This window comes from Pelodiscus sinensis, chromosome 5, assembly GCF_049634645.1.
Source record: "Pelodiscus sinensis isolate JC-2024 chromosome 5, ASM4963464v1, whole genome shotgun sequence".
In the NCBI taxonomy this organism is placed as follows: Eukaryota; Metazoa; Chordata; order Testudines; family Trionychidae; genus Pelodiscus; species Pelodiscus sinensis.
In genome coordinates this window covers 78,236,697-78,252,717 of record NC_134715.1, presented here as the reverse complement: position 1 = coordinate 78,252,717, position 16,021 = coordinate 78,236,697, and the positions used below count along the sequence as shown (strand labels likewise).

General features: G+C 40.2%; 1 protein-coding gene across 5 annotated transcripts in view; it reads left to right on the top strand.

Annotated features, from left to right (window-relative positions):
* Positions 1–13,237, top strand: part of FAT1 (FAT atypical cadherin 1) — a 164,082-nt gene extending 150,845 nt beyond the window's left edge. For 3 of the 5 annotated variants that reach the window (XM_006128452.4, XM_006128448.2, XM_075930342.1), the window contains exons 24-29: positions 666–776; positions 1,934–2,565; positions 2,877–3,014; positions 5,322–5,381; positions 10,718–10,753; positions 11,778–13,237. In XM_006128452.4, the coding sequence (XP_006128514.2) occupies positions 666–776; positions 1,934–2,565; positions 2,877–3,014; positions 5,322–5,381; positions 10,718–10,753; positions 11,778–12,403 (1,603 nt within the window). In that variant the 3' untranslated portion in view covers positions 12,404–13,237. The remainder of the gene's footprint in view (positions 1–665; positions 777–1,933; positions 2,566–2,876; positions 3,015–5,321; positions 5,382–10,717; positions 10,754–11,777) is intronic. The other 2 variants (XM_075930344.1, XM_075930345.1) reach the window with 2 other exon arrangements.
* The last annotated feature ends 2,784 nt before the right edge of the window (positions 13,238–16,021 follow it).

Sequence of the window (16,021 nt, the reverse complement as noted above, 5' to 3'; positions counted from 1 at the left end):
CTGAGGGCTTCAGCCTTGGGTGTTGCGGTTCAGGTTATAGGCCCCCAGCTGGGACTAGAGTGCTTGGGCTTTGTGCCCCTGTCCACCTCCCCATCCTCCAGGGCAATGTGGCTCAGGAGTCTCAGGCTTCAGTCAGTCCTCCTGGGGTCATGTCATATAATTTTTGTTGTCAGAAGGGGGTTGCCATGCAATGAAGTTTGACATCCCTTGTGTTACTGTAACAAGAATGCATCTGAAGTCTTACCATATAACTAGATTCTCTGTATCCTCTTCCTTCTACTGAATTTAATGCTTGACCATGTGAGGTCTGACATACCTTTGTGTCCACTGAAGTCAGTTAAAGTTGATGGCACTCAGCACTTTACTAGGGATGTTAAAATGTATTTAATCAAGTAAACGTGGAACCGCTGAAAAATTTCCAGCAGCTACAGGCTGGTGGCGGGGAGGAGGTGTCTCAAGCCTTCTCTCTGTGATACAGGGAGGGTTAGGCTGCTTTCCGTGCACACTGAGAACCTGAATGTAAATGTGAAGGTTAATTGATGAGTCCAGGCTCATTAACTATGTACACGGTTTCACTTTCACATCCTTACATCTTATAGGATCAGGCCTGCAGTTTGTTCCACTTATGGGAAGAAGATCATTTATACAATTTTTCCCCTTTTCAGGTGTCAGTTGGGTCCATATTGCAAAGACAACCCTTGCAAAAACAGTGGCAAGTGTATTGATAGTTTGGATGGGCCTGTTTGTGAGTGTGAGGCTGGTTTTCGTGGAGAAAGGTTAGTAGCTTTGTACATCTGGTTATATTTACAGGTTTAGCAACATTACTTTATTAGCACATCGCTGAATTATTACAAGCATAAGAACATTTTGCCTGAGCCAGAATCCTTATAATTGTGTAACAATGAAAACTTAAGTTTTGTAGGAGAATTGTCACTCAGCTTAAGTATGCTCAGTGTCTCCCAACCTTGCACAATGTTTATATCTTACTCAAATACATATCAGAGATGTTTCTGGGTTCCTTCATGATAAACACTGTCCAGAATATTGAAACTTCTGACCTCGCAGAGTAATATATTACAATGCAAACCACATACATTTGGAAGCTGTATTCCTTGCATATTTGATTGTTGGAGCAAAACTGTCTTAAAAGAGTAGTGTTTCTTTTCAGGCTGTCTTTTCCATATCTGTTAGTGAGGAAGTCATAGACTTAATTTCCCTTTCTGTAGGGAGGAGGAAACACTCATCAGTATGTTAATATTTTCAGTTTGTAAGTAAGGAAGCCCTAACGTTCTTATGTTAAGATCAAAAGTAATCAACTAATGAGTTATGGAAAATTGAAAATATTATAGTGGTTTATTCTGTAAACTCCTGTAATTTTTTTTATTCATACTGTTTCTCAGTTATTTTAGAACAAATTGCTCAGAAACATAATTCTGTAGTGTAAGGAGCTGTTAAACATAACTAAGGATGGCCATATCTTTCCCTAATAAAATTACTGTTCGGTTCAAGATAAAAAATTATTGAAGTGACATGCTGAACTCACATAATGAAGCATGAATGCTATAGGAGTTCATGTGAGCATACCCCATTATAAGATCTGGGCTTTAGGTAGTCAGAATCTAGTTTGGACATAGAGCAGTTCAGATAATAACGTTGATGGTACAGGCTGGAAATAGTAAAGAAAATTTAGGGTCTCCATCTTCTCATCTTTTGAAATGCTTATGTTTTGGGAAAGTATAAAATTGATGTCACTTAGAAAGGAGATGTTTGTTTGAACCATGCCACACAAGAAGACAGGATACAATAGCAAATTGTACAGCCAAATGCTATATATAAAAAGCAAATCGAACCTGTAACTGCTGAGTACTAGGAGTTTTCATGTAGTATGAGCTAAGTTGCATAAATGTTCACTGTTATGTCTCTCCTCTGGCAGGTGCCTGGCTGATGTTGATGAATGCACAGAAAATCCATGTCTCAACGGTGCCCTTTGTGAGAACACATATGGCTCGTATCACTGCAATTGTAGCCATGGTTTTGGAGGGAAATCCTGTGCAGAGATTGTTCTCAATAAATATGTTTCAACATCTTGGAACATTAGTTTAGCAGAAGTAATTGGAATTATTGTTTTCATAGCAGCAATCTTCTTATTAGTTGGGATTTTTGTGTTTTGCCGCAAACTAATGAGTAGAAAGAAGAAACGCCAGCCAGAGTCTGAAGATAAACACCTGGGAACAACAACAGCTTTCTTGCAAAGACCATATTTTGACTCAAAATTGAACAAGAACATTTACTCAGACATCCCACCTCAGGTGCCTGTTCGTCCTATTTCTTATACTCCAAGCATTCCAAGTGATTCCAGGAACAATCTTGACAGGAATTCTTTTGAGGGGTCTGCCATCCCAGAGCATCCAGAGTTTAGTACCTTTAACCCAGATTCTGTACATGGCCATCGAAAGGCAGTGGCTGTCTGCAGTGTGGCACCTAATTTGCCTCCGCCACCTCCATCTAACTCTCCTTCAGACAGTGACTCAATTCAGAAGCCTTCCTGGGATTTTGACTATGACAGTACGTAATCTTCTTTTGTTAAAATGTAGTTGTACCATAAATGTATTTTAACCTTTAGAACTCCGAGTTTGAGAATGTAATATTGATATAGGGTTCTGAGTTTATGGAAGTGTCGAACTCTAGATTTTATTGTAAGCAGCAGGACACACATGAGGAACAGTCTTTATGGATACATTTTACTGGTTGTAGTAGTTGCCTCTTGCTCTGAGGTATTGTCAGGTTTTCAGGCTCCGGGGGGCATTAATTTTTATGAAGAACGTTCAATGCAGAGTACATTAATTTTTTGATGTTACATTTCTTTTTGCTTTCAGCTAAAGTAGTAGATCTTGATCCTTGCCTTTCAAAGAACCCTCTGGAGGAAAAGGCCTCTCATCCTTATAGCACTAGAGAAAGTATGTCAGAGGTCCAGTCCCTTAGCTCCTTCCAGTCAGAGTCATGTGATGACAATGGTATGTAATGCCTAATTACTCTTCTCTGTTGCTTACGTTCATTTGCTTCCTTCCGGCTTATCACCACATATAAATATATAGAGTTATCTGTATCTATGGATAGATTAATATATATTATTTAACATACGGTATTTTCATTTACATACCTTATAGCTTAGTTCCTAAAGGCTACTTAAACCCTGTAAAATTAAATACGTGTTTTAACTGTATTACATTTCATGTTAAATACTGTATCCTGACAAAAAGTCTCTTGATATAGCTAATGATTGATTACAACTTAATCCATATCCTCTCTATAAAGAAATTAGCCTCTGCACAAGTATAGTTTTAGCTTTGACATTCAGCTTTCAGTAAAGCTTTTTGGTGTTACAGTTTCATTTGTTTCCTTTTTTTTCTTGCTGCGGCCTCAGCTCCCATATGGATCAGATCAGTACTGAGTGAGAGCAGAGTTTAAGGGACTGCTTGTAAGTTTGATTATATTAGTAATGAAGGAAGTTGTGCAAAGGGGATTTTATTGTAGAAGTATAGTGGTAATTATCTGGCTTTTGGCATGATCAGATATGAATATATATTAAACCTTCATGGAGCAAAAACATGCCAATGCATAAAACAAAATTATTCTATAATCAGTATAAATAGTATTTGATGGTGACTCTTGGCAACCAAAAATCACTCAGGTTAGTTTTCAGTCTTTGCTTTTTTACTAATTGGGAAGCTTTCACTTAATTTTATTTTCATTCTAATTACAGGCACTTATTGCCTGTTTATGAACACATCATTTTTGTTTACAAAGTTTTCAAGGTTAAGGAAAATGATTGAATACCTTTTTCTAAACGAATCGTAGATTTGTCTGTGTTGATAAATCCAAAATTATTGAGTTAAGATGTGTGTTTATGTATCATCTTGAACTTCCTTAATTACTTAGGAACAAAGTTCTACTTCTCACCAAAGTAGAATGATGTCTTTTTATTAGTGTGAAGTTACATGTGTATTAGTGCTGTATACAAGAGCTAGTCTAAGTAAAATGATACCAAGTATGTTGGTAAAATGCTCAGACATATATAAGCAGCTATATATTTTTTTAAACTTTTTTAAGACAGATGTGAGAGGTACCATATATCAAGTAATATTCTACATGGAACAGTGAAGACAGTGAAAATGTAGTTGTGGGGTGATATTAACCTTTGATCCCTTTAGCTGAGGTACACAAAACTCCCCTTGGCTTCAGTGGCAGTTCTAGACTTGAAGTAATGGCAAGTTTTGACCGTAATTTAGAACAGTTTTGGCTAATAGTCAGCCAGTCTTCTTTCCACCTCACTCCCTTTTAAAAGGGCTGGATATCAATTTTAAGTTCAGAACAAGAGATTCCTTTTAATACCTTATCCCAAAAGGTGACGCTTTAGCGTCCCATTAGTGCTTTTTTCATGCCATTTTAGTTGCTAGAGAATGGCACTCAGCTCTTCTGCTGGACATTGGGTCAAAAGGGGTTCATGAAACCAGATATTCCCTCAGATACGTACATAAAACTGTTAATCCCTTCTAGAAGGTTTGTGTAATGTGCGTGTGAGGGTAGAATCTGAATTTGCAAAAGTACTTCTTTTTTCCCCTGTTTCTTTTCCCCTCGCTAGACAGAAAGCACACACATAAGTGGTCTAGGAATCTTTTATTTTCATTCACATTGATTTTGTTTCAAGAAGACTAGTACAGTATTGTGACACTGATTTGGCAATGCAAGCGCAAAGGTCTTTGAAATTCAGCTGTTCACAAGACCACTTAACTTACCAGTGCAGCTTGCTAATATAAAAACACGTTTCACAGGTAACTATGTAAATGCTTGGTATTTTCCTTATTCATTCTCTCTTATATCCTCACTAAAATTTTTAGGTCTCATTCCCTTGAATGGTTCCACAACAACTTTGGTTTTAAAGTGGAATATATAATATTATGGGAGGTCTTGTTTAATACCTTTACTTTCACCCATTGGTGTTCTTTAGACGAATCCATTTTTTATAAACTTTCTAGCATAACACCACAGCTAAAGACATTTGCGACCAAAACACTTCAGAAAGTATCACCTGACCAAAGGAACTTTGTCATAAATTATTGAGGTTTCAGGACTGGTTATGTTATAAAGTTGCCATTATACAGAAGAATAAATTAAACACTATACATATTTAATATATTATTTGTTTAAAGTAATACAAGACTGAATATTTATTGTATTATGTCTTTAAATACATATGTGCTGTTTACATTGATACTAACTATAGGTTTGTTTTAATTTGCTCCTTCCATACCATTTACAAGCTTCCATAGTGACTGTAATACACCTTGTCAATGCTGTTGTTGACTCGGTGGAAAAAGAAGGTATATATGTGTTTTCACTTCTTTATTTACTGCTTTGGCAGAATATTGCATGTTTTTGTCTTGTAGTAAAGTAGATGGTCAATTGTGACATGTTGTTTACTGATCAGAAAACAGTGTCTGTTTTCCTGTGTGGTGTTTATATTTTCTGTACCGAGATATAAAATGTGTGGACAGGCTTTCAAATGTGAGGGCTTATGCGCCTAACAAAATATGGCTTGCTTTTTGGAGGTGCTTCCTTTCCACAAATGCCTGTGCAGCAGGTCAAGCACAGTCCTAGTCCTTAATTGTCTTGTTGCACAAGGCCCATGAGACTCTCGCTGCTAGAGTAGCATGTGGACAGTGGGAGAGTTGGCACACACTGCACTAAGTGTACATTCCCATTAGCGTTTTCCTGCCTTAGGTTCAATGGGCTTGATTCAGAACCCTTTTAAGTCCATGAGAATCAATCCATTGACATCAGAGGTCTTCAGATCAGGGTTAGTGTGTAGCCCCTATTCTCATCCTCGATCTTGATGTATCTATTTTACAAAACTTAAAATTGCTTTGGAGATGCCAGTGTCACCTGTCACAAGTGTGACTGTAGTAAACTTTACAGGGCACTGAATCATTGTGAGTTAGGGATGTAAGTGACAACTAGTCGACTATCCGATCAACATAAGCATTTCGGATAGCTGAGTAGTGACTCAACTAGTTGCTTCTCCCAGAGGCAAGAAGCAAGGGAAGAGCAGGAGCAGTGCTGGGAGGAGCCAGCTTAAAAGCCAGTTCCCACCAGCACTGTCTCTGTGGGCAACAGCAAAGGCAGAGGCGTAGCAGGGGGACCAGGTGTGAGCCAGAAATCAGCTGATTTCTGGCTCATGCCCAGTTCCACATGCCACACCTCTGCTTTTTAAATGTATTAAGAGCCACCTGACTCTTAATACATCTAAAAGTCTGAAGCATGGGGGCGGGGGACCCAGGTGCGAGCCGAGACAGCTGATTCCCAGCTTGTGCCTGGTCTCCCCCACCCCCCACTGCTCTTCAGCCTTTTAAATGTATTAAGAGACTCACAGCTCTTAATAAATTTATAAGGCAGAGATACAGCGGGGTTAGATTCCCCGCCCCTTAACAACTAATTTACTAGTCGATGGAAATTTAATCAAGTAGTCATTTAGTTGATCAAACACATATTAACCTCCCTATTGTGAGTCTGAAGCAAGGCCATTTGTTCTCCTTTGTAGCAAATGCACTTAATATATTAGAGCCTCACAGACTTTGGAGCAGAATCACCATTTTTGCTACAAAGGGAAAAGTGTTGTGAACAGCTATACTTAGGGGATATCTGAGTGGCTATTTCCACCTTAGGTCCAAAAGAGAAAAAAAAATCTGATACGTGTGCTTCAAACAGAAAGTTCTTCTTCACAAAGCAAAGAGTCAACCTGTGGAACTCCTTGCTGCAGGAGGCTGTGAAGGCTACAACTAGAACAGAGTTTAAAGGGAAGCGAGATCAAGTCATGGAGGTTGGGTCCATGGAGTGCTATTAGCCAGGGGGTAGGAGTGGTGTCCCTGCCCAAGGTTTGTGGAAGGCTGGAGAGGGATGGCACGAGACAAATGGCTTGGTCACTGTCTTCGGTCCATCCCCTCCAGGGTCCCTAGGGTTGGCCGCTGTCGGCAGACAGGCTACTGTGCTAGATGGACCTTTGGTCTGACCCAGGACGGCTATTGTAAGCTCAGGGTCGGGGGTCTCAGTGGACCCCCTTGATTCTCTTGCACACCTGCTCCTGGGTGGCCAGGCTGGCAGCTCTCCTGCCCTAGACGGCCACTTTCCTGTGCCTAGTACAGAGATCGTGGACAAGGTCCACGATGTCTGCACTAGCCCAGGCAGATGCCCGCCTCTTGTGGTCCCGGGCAAGCTCCCGGGAGCCGCCAGCCTAGTCCCGGGAAGAGGGGGAGAGCTGGGGGGCATCGGGTGGGTGGCTCGATCCGTGCCAGGTGCAGGGTCTGCTGGCTGGGAGCTGGCAGGCTTGCACCTGGCACGGGCACCGTAGCCAGACCATGCCCCTTTAAGGGGTCTGGGGCCGGGAGGGGGGCAGACGACTTTCCCTGGTGTTGGCCAGAGTGGCCACCAGGGAAACCTGGGGAGGGCTAGCCTCCCACTAGTTTGAATTAAGGGGCTACACACCCCTTAGTTCGAACTAGCTAGTTCGAACTAGGCTTAATCCTCGTAAAATGAGGTTTTCCTAGTTCGAACTAAGCGCTCCGCTAGTTCAAACTAAGTTCGAACTAGCGGAGCGCTAGTGTAGCACCTATCAAAGTTAATTCGAACTAACGTCCGTTAGTTCGAATTAACTTTGTAGTGTAGACATACCCTAGGAGATGCACTCATTTGCAAATGTTTGTGTCTCACTCTTTGGTCTACTGAGAATCTATAACACAAAGACTGCTTTCCGTATAAAACAGTGTGCTCAAAATATTGACTGTGGGTCAGTTGCCAGGTCCTTGCTATGTGGCTGCAGAGATTCCACTACCTACGACACCTAAGTATTTGTAGTGTGTGAGAGGCATAGTCAGAGTAGAGACTGGATAATTGAGTCCATGCAGGAGTGCATACCTTGTACACTGCATGGAATCCTAGTCCAAGCCCATTCCCTTCATCAGGCCAGAGGAGGGGAGAGGCCATAAGTTCCAGTGCAATGCAAATAATCTGTTTCTTTCCATCCTGTTAATGGATCTTTAGAGGTTGATTCAGGCATTGGGCTGAAATAGCCTCAGGAATCAGCTACTGAGAAAAAAAACTGTATTCCTGCCCCTCTGAATATTTCATAAGCCTTAATTAGATAGGATGTTTTATACTTTCCTAGAAAGGATTTATCAATCTAAAGCCACCTCAAAATGTAGAATTGTTTAATGTTGCTGTGGCTGACATTTGACTTATTAACCCTATAAAAACTTAGGTACTGCCATATTCAACCAGCCAAATAGCCACATGTGGCTAGTGTTGGACACCATGTCTTTATAACAATGTTTCAGAGACTCAGATTTTCATTATTAATCATTTGATACTTTACCTGGGTTGTTTTTAAACCACCCAGGTAAAATATCAAATGATTAAATGAACATCATAGAATCCTAGGGCTGGAAGAGTCCTCGAGTCCAGCCCCCTGCCCAAAGCAGGACCAACCCCAACTAAATCAACCCAGCCAGGGTTTTGTCAAGCTGGGACTTAAAAACCTCTAGGGATGGAGATTCCACCACCTCCCTAGGTAACCCATTCCAGTGCGTCAACCTCCTAGTGAAATAGTTTTTCCTAATATACAACCTAGCCCTTTCCCACTATAACTTGAGACCATTGCTCCTTGTTCTGCCATCTGTCACTACTGAGAACAGCCTCTCTCCATCCTCTTTGGAGCCTCCCTTCAGATAGTTAAAGGCTGCTATCAAATCCCCCCTCACTCTTCTCTTCTGAGGACTAAACAAGTCCAAATCCCTCAGCCTCTCCTCGTAGGTCATGTGCTCCAGCCCCCTAATCATTTTGGTTGCCCTCCGCTGGACCCTCTCCAATGCATCCACATCCTTTCTGTAGTGGGGGGCCCAGAACTAGACATGATACTCCAGATGTGACCTCACCAATGCCGAATAAAGGAGAATAATCACTTCTCTAGATCTGTTGGAAATGCTCCTCCTAATGCAACCTAATATTCCATTAGCCTTCTTAGCTACAAGGGCACATTGTTGACTCCTATCCAACTTCTCATCCACTGTAACCCCCAGGTCCTTTTCTGCTGAACTGCTACTTAGCCAGTGGGTTCCAAGCCTGTAACAGTGCTTGGGATTCTTTCGTCCCAAGAACAGAACTCTGTACTTGTCCTTGTTGAACCTCATCAGCTTTCTTTTGGCCCAATCCTCCCATTTGTCTAGGTCACTCTGGACCCTATCCCTCCCCTCCAACGTATCTACCTCTCCCCCTAGCTTAGTGTCATTTACAGACTTGCTAAAGGTGCAATTCATCCCCTCAACCAGGTCATTAATAAAGGTTGAACAAAACTGTACCTTGAACCGATCCTTCGGGCTCTCCATTTGAAACCATCAGCCAGACATTGAGTCATTGATCATTATCCGTTGAACCCGACAATCTAGCCAGCTTTCCCGCCACCTTACAGTCCATTTATCCAATCCATACTTCCTTAACTTGCTGGCAAGAATATTGTTGGAGACCATATCAAAAGCTTTGCTAAACATCTTCTCTGTTTAGCGGTAGACTTATGTTGAAAAAAATAAAACCCAGAGCTCTGTTTATAGGAAGAAAAATGGTATATGTAAAACCACGTGGAACAAAGAACCAATCATCAGGCAAAATCCTACCACTCTTAATCAGTGACAAATCCTGAAGCATACTTTTAGTGGGAATTTTGCCTAAGCGATGACTTATTTTTTGCATTTGCTGAACAGCATCTCGAGAAGTCTCTAAATTTGTATTCACATTCTCTTTCCCCAAGTTCTCATAATTCATTTCTCTAAGGTAGGCTCCAGCCCTTGTAGAGTCAGCAGAACAGGAAGCAAATTTTTACCTCTATGACTAGGGATGCAAATGCGTAACCAGTTACCCCATAAGCATCACCCTTACAGTGCTGTGCAACAGGCGGCGGGTACTCAAGCCTGGCTGGGCTCACCGTGTAACAGGTAGGGGGGTGCTCCAGCCCATCCAGGCCAGAGCAGCCTTCCCACCTGCTTTGCAGCGGGCCCTGCCTGGCTGGGCCCACTGCAGGTGGGAGGGGCTACACCAGCTGCCTCCCACGCAGGGCACGATATAGCAGGACAGTTAACCAATTAAACATATAAACATTTTAAACAGGATTTTACATCTCTATCTGTTGCCCCAACAATACCCATTATATTGGCTTCACAGGGTATGTCTACATTGCAATTACAAATCTGCAGCTTGTCTATGCCACCTGACTCAGGCTTAGGGGACTTGGGCTTAAGTGGCTGTTTAATTGCATTGTAGACATGTGGGCTCTGGCTAGAGCCTTAGTTCTAAGGCCTTAAACTGGGCTCCAGAGCTTGGTGTACAGTCAGAGTCCAAACACCAACAACGCAAAGCAATTAAATAGCCCCTTTGTCTGAGCGCCACGGGCCCAAGTTAGCTGGTATAGGCCAGTCACAGAGTCTTTGCAGTGTAGATGTACCCTTTATGGCGTATTTGCCCTTCCCTAATATTACAATATTGAAAAGTAAGGGAGCATATAGCATGTCCACTAGAAGCAGCACACAGTTTACATCATTTGTATGTCTTCACATTCACCTATTTGATTCCTAATTCAAGTGTTTTCTCCTTTTTCTTCTCATTTTGCCATCTAAAGAGTCTTTTGCTGTTCCTGACCTCAGCAATTCAAGAGGTGACTTCTGCATGCAGTCGTTCATTGATGTTCACTTAACTGTTTGTTCATATTTGGTTTTAATACTGACTCACCTTCAGTGTGCTGTGTATTTCTTTGCAGTAATTACTATTTATTTGCTAGACTATGCATCTTATTTAGATCCTGTAACATTTTTCCCTTTCTAGTGCCTATCTTAAAAGTAGAAAGGCTTTAAACTGAGTGATGTATTCCATCACCGATACTAGCTTGGCTTCCAGTCTCCAAAGGAGCTGTTTATACTTACTCAGAAAAAAAAGCTTACAAACAGTTCCGTTATTTATGCATGATATATTTAATCTTGTGATTGTTTTTGTGTGAATGCAAATGTCTTTACTAATAGAGATTAAAAAAAGGTTTTACAAATATGTTTAATAATTATATGCAGGACTCCGTTATTTAAGTAGTGGTAGAGTTGAAGGACAGTAATTAATGGAATAATTAAAATGGTAAAGTTACTTTAAACATTCTGTAAACTTTACCAAGCATAGATTACTACTCTTAGTTGGAAATGCATAGATTATATTTTCTAAATACATATTAATAGGAAGAAATGCTACTGATATCAGTGTAATAAGTAAATAAAAAATACTGATCCGTGGGAATTTAGGTTCACCAGGGAGGCTGTTTTGGTGGGTGTTTTTTTGTTTTGTTTTGTTTTGTTTTGTTTTTTTAACCAAAAGAATGATTGTATACCATTGTGTGTGTCAGCCCATCCCATAGATGAACTGCAGCCACTTCCACTTTTTAGAGAGATATGTCCAAAATATTAAAATTCTAAATGTGGACAAAAGAATAAATTATTTAATGCTTAGCATACTATAAAGTTGTTTTGTATTAAATGTCTTTGTGAAACCGGGAGCAGATTGCTCCAAAAATAATTAACATACGTTATGTCCTAATTACTAGTGGTCATGATTTCTTCAGTACAGTGTTTTCCACTACAAGTATATTTTGAGAGCAAGATACTAATACTCTTTTTTTAAAAAAATACTTCACATTACAGGTTACCACTGGGATACATCAGACTGGATGCCAGGTGTTCAACTTCCCGGTATCCAGGAGTACCCGAATTATGAGGTGGTTGAAGAACCAGCTCCTCTTTACACAGACCCAAATGCCATTGATACAGATTACTATCCTGGAGGCTATGACATAGAAAGTGATTTTCCACCTCCACCAGATGACTTTCCTGCTCCCGATGAGCTCCCGCCGTTACCACCAGAATACAGTGACCAGTTTGAATCAATACAGCCACCTAGAGACATGCCAGCCGTGGGAAGCTTAGGTTCTTCTACAAGAAGCAGGCAGAGGTTCAACCTTAATCAATACCTTCCCCATCATTACCCAGCAGATATGTCAGAACCTCAGAACACAACCAGTGGAGTCAACAGTAATTACAGAGAACCTTATGCTCCTTATACTTTAGGGTACAATAGAGACTTTGAAGCACCCCCTATAGACAACATGTCCCTGTCTGTGTACGCTTCCACGGCTTCATGTTCCGATGTGTCAGCATGCTGTGAAATGGGATCTGAGGTAATGATGAGTGACTATGAGAGTGGAGATGATGGCCACTTTGAAGATGTGACAATTCCTTCACTTGATTCCAAACAACATACAGAAGTCTGACACACTCACTCAACAAAAGTGCCTAGGCTTTACTGAACTTTAAGGATTCTTGAAGAGCTTTTTATTCTTGGCAGCAGTGCTTGAACGCTTTTGTTTAGTGAGCTAAAACTGGCATGGCTGCACTGGATCATGCAGCTCATTTCAACATATTAGCCTATTTCCATTTCCTGACCTACTTACTGTATGGACAGATTAAAGGTTTCCATTGGCTGTGCCATTTCTAAAAGTGTTTTTTGTACTTACTTTGTCTGTTGTTTAAAAAAAATTACAAAAAACCCATATACCATTTCACCATGTTAGCATGATTCATGTATTTATATAGTTCTGATGCAAATTAATTTTCTCCAGTCTTTTATGTAAATTTTATGTACAGTTTTGATTTTAATAGTTTTAACTCGATTTTGTAGATATTTTGTGAATTTGTTTTCCACTGAATCTAGTGGTGTTAGTGTGTCATTAAACTAGCACCCTGACTTTTATTATTGGGGCTTCACTGTATGTATTTTTTTCCCCCACTGAGTTTTGGCATTTCATTATAAGAATTTCAGCATATATATGCAATTCCAGCTGTACATAGGTTAGACGAGATCTGATATTTTCTGGGTCAGATATATGGAAATGTCTTAAATGGGTTGCTGTATTTTAGAACTGTAAACATTTTTCCCTTCTTGGAAAGTGTGTTGGAGACCTCTGCATACCTGTATAGAACCAACACCACCACGACACAGTTTTTATAGTGTCTGTATATTTGTGATGCAATGGTCTTGTAAAGGTTTTTACTGAAAACTACCATTAGCCAGGCTTTCTTACTGACAATAAATTATTAATAAAATACTTTAGCTTTCCTCTGTGTATCTGTTATGTATTATACAAAGGAGACAAGGCATTCAGTGCTGCGTTTTTAAAATCTGTATTTACTTTGTGCTCTATAGTGTTTGCTCCAAGCAACCCCTTTTTTTCCCTTTTTAAAAATCAAACTGCAACTGTGTTAGGTGCCCACTAGATGACAGTGTGTGACTATTTAATGTTTTTGTTTTATTTTTAATAAATCTGGCTAGTATGAATAAAGATGCATACAAAACTTAAATAGCCTTCTCACTATTTCACACTTTCTTTTAAAAATTTATTTGAATTAATTAAATTACCAACTACCTAAATTGTGAAGCATTTGAAACAACAGTAAAATACATATAAAAAGTTTTGTAATATTCATAATTATTTTTCTGAAGCAGTTTTTGCCTGTATCATGCATACAACTTCTTACAAGTGTTTTCCAAAGAGTGCATCAACTTTTTGGTGTGTGGTTTTTTTTTTTTTTTTTTGTTCCCTGCTCACTTCCACTATTCGAAGTTTCAATGTTGTTCCCTGTGCACCAGTGAGCAATTCCTCTGACACTACAGTGCATTACCTTTGTCAACATGAGCCTGGTAGCTAAATGTTGCAATCTGGCCCTGCATACCTAAATTCTTAGATATAAATTTGACAGTGAGTGGCTCTAATGTAAACAATAGATTTTTTTTTTAATGATATAGTGAAAAGGCTGGAGACTGGAATTAAGATAAATGAAGGACAGGGATGTTGAATCAGTTGGCCTTTTTTCTTTACATCTCTTACCATGAGACTAGAACAATTACTTCAAAGGACTTCGTTAATAAAATCATCTGTTTATTAAATGGCTTAGAGTGGTTAATAAATCTTGTGTCAAAGAGCTGATTGGGAAGGTTGCTGGTGCAATCTTTAATAAACCCAGTATTTTGGGTCAGTCCCTCACTGGTAAAGCCAGTGCCATTTTTTCTCAGGATTGAATAGTGGTTGGTTCTCTGTAAGATTCAACTTTGAAAGTTACACCAGCGTGGGCCTCTGTCAATGTGAGGAAAACATTACTTCTGCACGGACTAAAGCAGCTTCCTAATTGGTGTGACCCAATAGAAGGAAGAGATGACAGTCTAATATGCCAGCCTGACATTTTCTTAAGCAACTGAAGCAGAACAAAAATGGTGAGCTAGATCAAAGGGTTGGTATAAACATGGGAGTATGTTTTTAATCAAAGGCTTTGTGCCTTTAACAGAAATTAAGTTTATATCAAAATCAACCAAACTGGGAAAACCTCAGTCAAGCTTTTTAATCTCTGAAGAAAACTGTAAATGTTGAGACAACTTTTCAATTATTGTTTGTGGAAAAAAGGACAGTAGTAGAAAAATGAATGAAATCAGTAGAAAATGTTCCACCCCCAATTGTCTTTTATTGACAAAAGAGCATTGTGCTAATCATTAATTTAAAGCAATGGTTCTCAAACTGTGGGTTAGGGCCCCAAAGTGGATCATGACCCTGTTTTAATGGAATTGCTAGGGATGGCATTAGATTTGCATACCCTTGGTCAAATCTTGAGCCCACCATCCAGGGCCAAAGCAAAGCCCAAAGACTTCAACCCTGGGCAGCAAGAGTCATGTTACAGGCTCCCCATTTGGGGCTGAAGTCCTGGGGTTTAGGTGTTGGCCTCCCCTGCCCAATCCAAGATGGGGGGGCTCAAGCAAGCTCAGGCTTTGGTCCCCCATCCTAGGGTCATGGAGTCAAAAGGGGGTCTTGATGCATGGAAATTTGAGAACCCCTATTTAAAGGATGGGGAGATCAAGGGCAGAGAAAATGATATGCTGTAACATTATTTGTGTGGGTGAAGCATTAGTCCTCTGTTTAACCATAGAGAAGAAATTCATTACATGCTGCCTTCTCATGAATGCTGGAATCTATTGCCTGCTTTGAGTGTAATGGTTCTGACCAAATTTATCATCATTCAAAAAAGAAGCTTCAGGGGGTAGCCAGGTTAGTCTATATAGGATAAACTTAACAACAAAAGAAGAAAGAGGGGGGAAGGAAAAAGAGCTTCCTTCCCTCTTCTCCCCTATTTATTTTGGGTCTGCACAGCCTAAACTCATAACTCCGGTCATCTGAAGAAGTGGGCTGTGCCCACGAAAGCTCATGATACTATCTACATGTTTTGTTAGTCTATAAAGTGCTGCCAGACCTTTTGTTGTATTAAAAACAGAGTGCATATCATGAGGAATAAAAAACAATCTGGTGAAACTTGTAACCCTTTTAGAACACTGAATTGATGTTTCCTTTCTATCTGGCATTATCTTGGTCTGCCAATGCTCAGAAATGGGTGAGTAATCTGAATGCCACTATGGAACCACACCGTTCAAAAAAAGGGAATGCACCATGGCTCTGTAGTTGCTGCAGTAACTTTAAAATGATGCACTAAAAGGCACCAGTTTTTCCTGAATGGTCTCAGATGCACTGTAAGGAATGTTAACAGTTAGTTTTGTGCACTTATAAGATGAGGGATGTGTGGTAGGGTTTATATTTCTTTTCATATGAGCTACACTAACTTAAAATATGAATCAAAGTGGTCTAAATTGTGCCTTTTCATTTAGCCCTGTTTATGGGGAGGTCTATGGCTGTCCTTATCTCCTTGTCCCCAGCAGTCGAGGGAGAGAATTTCATTCCTGCCAATCCCAACTGTTCAAAACAGACAGTATGATATACTGTAGATTGTGGTAAGGATGTGGAGTCCTGCTGGCTTGTATAACCTGCTCTTTCCACTCTGAGTCTAGAGAAGCC